Source organism: Geospiza fortis, unplaced genomic scaffold (genome assembly GCF_000277835.1).
Source record: "Geospiza fortis unplaced genomic scaffold, GeoFor_1.0 scaffold55, whole genome shotgun sequence".
Lineage (NCBI taxonomy): Eukaryota > Metazoa > Chordata > Aves > Passeriformes > Thraupidae > Geospiza > Geospiza fortis.
The window spans coordinates 4,472,012-4,478,011 of record NW_005054308.1 but is presented as its reverse complement, the minus strand read 5'-3'; the positions used below and the strand labels follow the sequence as shown (position 1 = coordinate 4,478,011).

Here is a 6,000-nt window from a genome sequence, read left to right as displayed (position 1 = left end):
GTTAATCCACAGGGTTCATCTGAATGTGACAAAAATTGATCTGATGATCAATTATATACTGAAAATACCTAATAATCTATGTCAGCCAGGGGAATTGATCTTGTCTTGCCTAGATTGGCACTCTTGTCTGATTCACTGACAAAGACCAGGCAGGACCAACAGCACAAGTAAGAGTTTGAAATGTTCCTAGAGACAGGGAGATGCAGAAGGAGGTCATGAGTGGGCCTGAGGGAGAAAGGAAAGAGCCAGCCTGTTCTTGGAGCCTTGCAAACAGCCAGAAACAGGAGGATGCAAAAGCCTAAGGCTGAAGATGACTGCTGGTGGGAGTCTTATGCATGCAAAAAATTGCACAACTCATTCATGGTCAGATTTTGCTGTCATTGATTGAGAATTGATATAATTTCTAGGTTTTGTACAAAAATTTAGGTTAGAATTTCTCTACGTATTTGTCGAGCTTTTTTAATTGTTGTTCATTGTAGCATCTAGGAGACATGGATTTGAACCAGAATGCCTTGTGCTGGCTGCTTTAGTAAGAAGAATCCTTCTCTGCCCAGAGAATTAACTGCCTCAATGCAAAGGCAGTGATAGATGATAGATGATACAGGGAGACAAGGGGAGAGCATCAGTCAGGCCTGGGAACAGAGGGCACAGTAGAGCATCAGCCCTGTTTCATGTATGATGCAGTCCCATGATATCTGAGGTGCTTCTCTGGTCTCAGTCAGTGTGTGTCTGTCAGCTTTCAGTGAGCTGAGGCAGGGAGGGCTGGATACCCCAGGAGACCCTCACACCATGGTGTGTCCTGTGCTGTCATCCCTGGGCACAAGTGACCTGCTGGCCTCAGCTGCTCACAGCATCTCTGGGTTTCCATTTGGCCCGAGTTCTACAAAGTCATCTCTGGGTTTCTTTGCAGGTATTATGTTACTATAAAAAGCTATTTTGTATTTATTGCTCATGTGGTGCTGTAATTAATGACCAGTGACAGCCATTGAGCACACCTGAACAGGGGGAACTTTCCATCAACAGAACACAGCTTGATAATCCCTCTTCTCCTGGGCCAACAGTAATTTGGAAAACCCTCTGGGCTGCTGACTTCTGATTAAGCTGTTGTGGTGTATCCTTGTGTTGCTGACAGTTTAACAGTTTTACAAACAATCACTCCTGTCTGTAAGCCCACTCCAGATGCTTTTTTTAGGCTTTTCCCCAGACATCCAGCAGGTTTATGTGGTATTTGTGAGGTGCCTTGGACGATGGAAGGAAGGAAGGAATCTGACTCCATGTTCTTAGAAGACTAATTTATTATTTTATGATATGATATTATATTAAAGAATACTGTACTAAAACTTTACTAAAGACTAGAGAAAGGATACAGACAGAAGGCTACAAAGAATGATAATGAAAACTTGTGATTCTCTTCCAGAGTCCTGACACAGCTGGCTGTGACTGGTTATTAAGTAAAAACAATTCACATGAAACCGATCAAACAACCACCTGTTGCATAAACAATATCCAGACCACATTCCAAAGCAGCAAAACACAGCAGAAGCAAATGAGATAATACTGTTTTCATTTTTCTCTGGGGTTTCTCAGCTTCCCAGGAGAAGAAATCCTGGCAAAGGAATTTTTCAGAAAATATGACAGGTTTAGGCGTGTCCCCTAGAGCCACCTGAGGCAGGGCCTGTCCTGGGCTGTGCCTGTGGGTGAGCCTGGCTGTGTAAGAGCCTGAAGGAGAGATGTGGGACTCCAGGCAGCTCTTCAAAATGCAGTTTATTTCATCCAAGGTGTTACAGCAGTCCAGGGTCATTGGTGATGGAGCCTGTGCCTGCAGCTGTCACCTCGAGCTGCAGGCAGGCCTGGAGACCCTTTAGCTTTGGTTACATTGCATTATATACTTTGCTGAGCATCTTCATACAGTAGACCCAATCTACACCTTACCTTTTATCTATAGCCTATCATAACTAATATAATTACCATTTTCATGTTACTGTTCTCCAATGACTAAAAGTTAGTATGTCACAGTTTAAGCCAGAAGTTGTTTTTCAGTTTTCTTGCAGTGGAAAATTCTGAGACCTTTTATCTACCTGCAGCATTTGCTGACTTGTTTGCCTGTGCTATCTTTCTGCTTGGTGAAAACATCTTCTTGTTTATCCTTTGCTCTAAGTGGGTTTATCTTTTGCTGTAAGTCATAGAGGTGGGTTTATCCTTTGCTCTAAGCCATAAAAACCCTTCCCAACTAACACACCCTTTGCCTCCTTGGTTATCCAGTAAGACCAGCTCAGCAATTCTTTTCTTCTACATCAAAACTTGCTTTCATTTCCATTCCTTGAGATTCTACATTCAAAAATCTTTCTGCTAAGCATACCTGTGGCACTTTGTTGCCACGCCTCCCCCCTTGCCAGCAGGGCTGTGTGTGTTGCAGGGAAGCTGTACGCGGTGGGCGGCTACGACGGCGCGTCGCGGCAGTGCCTGAGCACGGTGGAGCAGTACAACCCCGCCACCAACGAGTGGACCTACGTGGCTGACATGAGCACGCGGCGCAGCGGGGCAGGTACCGCTCAGCACAGGCACCGCCGTGGGGTGTGCAGGCAGCGCCAGCATGGGGAGGGATGAGAACCTCGACTCCGTGTTTCAGGAGGCTGATTTATTATTTTATGATATGTATTACGTTAAAAGATATTTTAAAGCTGCACTAAAAGGATAGAAGAAAGGATTTCATCAGAAAGGAATGATAATAAAATCTTGTGACTGACCAGAGAGTCCGAGACAACCGGACTGTGATTGGCCATTAATTAAAAACAACCACATGGGACCAAGCAAAGATGCACCTGTTGCATTCCACAGATGCAGCAGATAGTTATTGTTTACATTTCGTTTCTGAGGCCTCTCAGCTTGTCAGGAGAAAAGATCCTAGCAAAAAGATTTTTCATAAAATATGTCTGTGACATACCACCTGCTCTGCTCACACGCAGGGAGGAAAAGTGGGATTTGCCATTGCTGGCCTTGCAAGTGCAGCCTCTTGTGTGCCTTACTTCCCATGAGGGGTGAAAATGTAATGCCTTGGAATCTCTCAGCAGCCCTCATGGCTTCTTGTATTGCACTAAATAGTTATTTAGTTGTTCGCACTGGGTGTTTTGGTAATTTGCACTGTTCACATGATTTGTATCCTGTGACCTCGTGGTCTTCCCCTTTTTCCCCCTCATCTGTGTAGGATAATAAAATCAATCTCAGATTTTCCCTTCTTAGCTAGTTTTTAGTTGATTTTTTGCAAGAGTTGGTGATCTGGAGGATTAGAGGAAAGGACCTGTTGTAAAACGATTGGATTCTAGTCTCGATGGTTTCTAATTTCCTACATGATCTTGGGCCAGGCAGTAATTTGTCTTTGTGATTGTTCCTCTCTGAAAGAGAGAAGAGCTCTCATGCACTGCATTCAAAATTATCTTCAGGAGAATGGGCATTTGTCACTGTTGATCTTAAGGCTCAGTATGTGCTGTGGGTCCTCCCTGATATTAAATTGTGCAGGAACCCACAGGAAGGCCTGGGGGCTGCTCTTTGGGGCTGAAATGACCCAGCAGGTTGAGCTGTGGTGGGAGTTCCCTTTTGAGCTGGGCAGGTTGAGGCTGCTCTCTACACCCTGTCTCTCTCTCCTCACTCCAGTATCTTTTCTGTAGCTCCAGGTGAGGTAAATATGGACACGCTGTTGGTTTGAGTTCTGTGGAAGAGGTTTGTGGTATCTGCTTGATGCTTAAACCTAGTCCAGTGCAGCCTTCCAGGAGAGCAGATTGAGTTTCTCCTTTTCTTGGCAGTGTGTTGAAACAGCAAGAATTTTGTAGCTGTAGTGAAATGGATTTTAGTGAGTTGTCTTTGTTGGAAACACTCTGAGTGCTGCTTTACAAGTGTTTCTCCATATAGCAAGTCCTTTGTTAGGAATGCTCATACTCCCGTGCCAAACTTTGCAGTTTTCTGTTCCCCACCTGAGAGCTGAGCTCCTCAGGCTCTGCTTGTCCCACAGAGGCGCCTCCAGCAGGGATGGAGGGGACTGCCCAGTGCCCCTGGCCACCAGCAGTGCTGCAGCACAGTCTGCTGTCCAGCTCCAGCAATGACACCGTGCTCTGTCCCCGTGCTGACATCTAGTGGGGCTGGGGACAGGTGTCCCCAAGTCCCTGGAGGCACTGGGGCTGTGGGGATGTGCAGGTGCTGCCCAGGTTTTGTAGAATTATACAGTTTTTTAGATTGGAAAAGACCTTTAAGATAATCAGGTCCCACTGTTAACCCAGCACTGCCCTGTTCATGCTAAACCACATCCCCAGGTGCCACATCTGCACATTTGTTGAACACTCCAGGGTTTGCTGGACCAGCTGTGTGGTTCATGCAGGGATGTCCTGTCCCTGCATGCCCTGTCTCACTGCACAAGGAGGCAGTTTCATGGAAAAAAGCTTGAGCATTTCTGACTCTTTTACTCTCTTGCTTGCTAAATTAGTTTACTCATTCAATGATTTCTTACAAGTATAAAATTTCCACTAACAGCTGAATATAGTCAAATGCCAAGGTGCTGCACAGCCAGGCTGCTGGGCTCAGATGCAGTTAAGTGACTTTCCATATCCCAGTAAACTGGGAGACAGCTGCTCCAGCTCAGGAGCCAGGACACACATGTGGATGTGTTCTGCTCTTCCCAAGTCCTGCATGTGGAGTACTTCAACCACACCAAGGATGTGGCCCAGTAAGGTGGATATTTGTGGCAGTTAGAGATTAATTGTATGTTTTTCAGAGGTGAACCATGAATCCCAATGTCATATTAGGATTTCAGCGCCTCTTGGTACACTGAGAGATGGCTGGCCCAAAACCAAACCCAGCAGTAGCAAGCTAAGATAATTTGGACAGGGGAGAGGTGACAGTGGTAGATTTATGTACCTGTCCCCAGATGGGGATGCTCCTGATGGAGCTGCAGAGCCTCAGTGGTGCCTGTTCTCTGGCTCAGCAGCTCTTCCTGCCCTCTCCTTTCCTGACCAGGAGAAATCCTTGCACAGGGACCAAGTAAAAAACCTGTTGCTATCAGGCCGGCAGGGCCCTCTCCTTCCTGCTCATGGTTGAAATGATGTGATTCAGATCTGTTTCTGTTTTACTAACATCCCACCTTGTTAATTTTAATAGAGGCCTTTGAACCTATTAACGAAGATATGTTGCTGGAAGTTTTAACTCTCACGGATTGGTGAACATTTTAATTAACTAATTTACTTAATATTAGGCAGAAGTAGCTTTAATATCCAGGTCATTCCCAGAGATTAGGCCAGGGGCCTTCAAAAATGGCTGAGAAGGTGGCATTGGAGGCACCTTGTCTGTGCCAAGTGCTGCCAGGTTTTGGGGTGGGAGTGGGAGGAGAGGAACCAGGTGGCAGCTTCAAGAGCTGTAAGTTGTTGAGGAGAGGAATATCATCCAAAGGATGAAGTCATGTGGCACAATGGCAGCAGGAAAAACAAGTCAAAGTCCTGAAAGGGGAATCAGGCTAAAAGCAGAGGGTCCCATGGCAGAAAATATCAGGCAGATGGAAACAAGGTGGGGTGGGAGGCAGAGAGGAAGTCAGGGCAAAGAGATGGAATAAAGGCAGAGAAGCATCATGGGACTAGACTGCTGGTCTTGGATAACCTGACAGCTTCCTAAGAGGGGACATCTGCCAGGCAATACTGTGCAGGTTGCTGTAGTGCCATGGGGTGGGCGGGGGCAGAGCTGATCTTGGTGCACATGTGGCCCATGCTTTTGGAAGTGCCTTGGAGAGGCCAAGGCCATGCCCAGTAGCAGAAGCAGGGATGTGCAGCCCTGTCCCTGTGCTGTGGCTGACCTGGCTGTGCTTGGCAGGTGTTGGTGTGCTCAGTGGGCTGCTCTATGCCACTGGGGGCCACGACGGGCCCTTGGTGAGGAAGAGTGTGGAAGTCTATGACCCAGGGACAAACACCTGGAAGCAAGTAGCAGACATGAATATGTGCAGAAGAAATGCAGGTAAGCATGATA

The 6,000-nt window shown here is 46.6% G+C and overlaps 1 protein-coding gene across 1 annotated transcript in view; it reads left to right on the top strand.

Moving 5' to 3' along the window:
* The window catches only part of KLHL3 (kelch like family member 3), a 37,826-nt gene that overhangs the window by 30,610 nt on the left and 1,216 nt on the right, over positions 1-6,000 (top strand). Inside the window, exons 11-12 of the mRNA XM_005418701.2 lie at positions 2,417-2,545; positions 5,848-5,988. Coding sequence (XP_005418758.1) covers positions 2,417-2,545; positions 5,848-5,988 — 270 coding nt within the window. The remainder of the gene's footprint in view (positions 1-2,416; positions 2,546-5,847; positions 5,989-6,000) is intronic.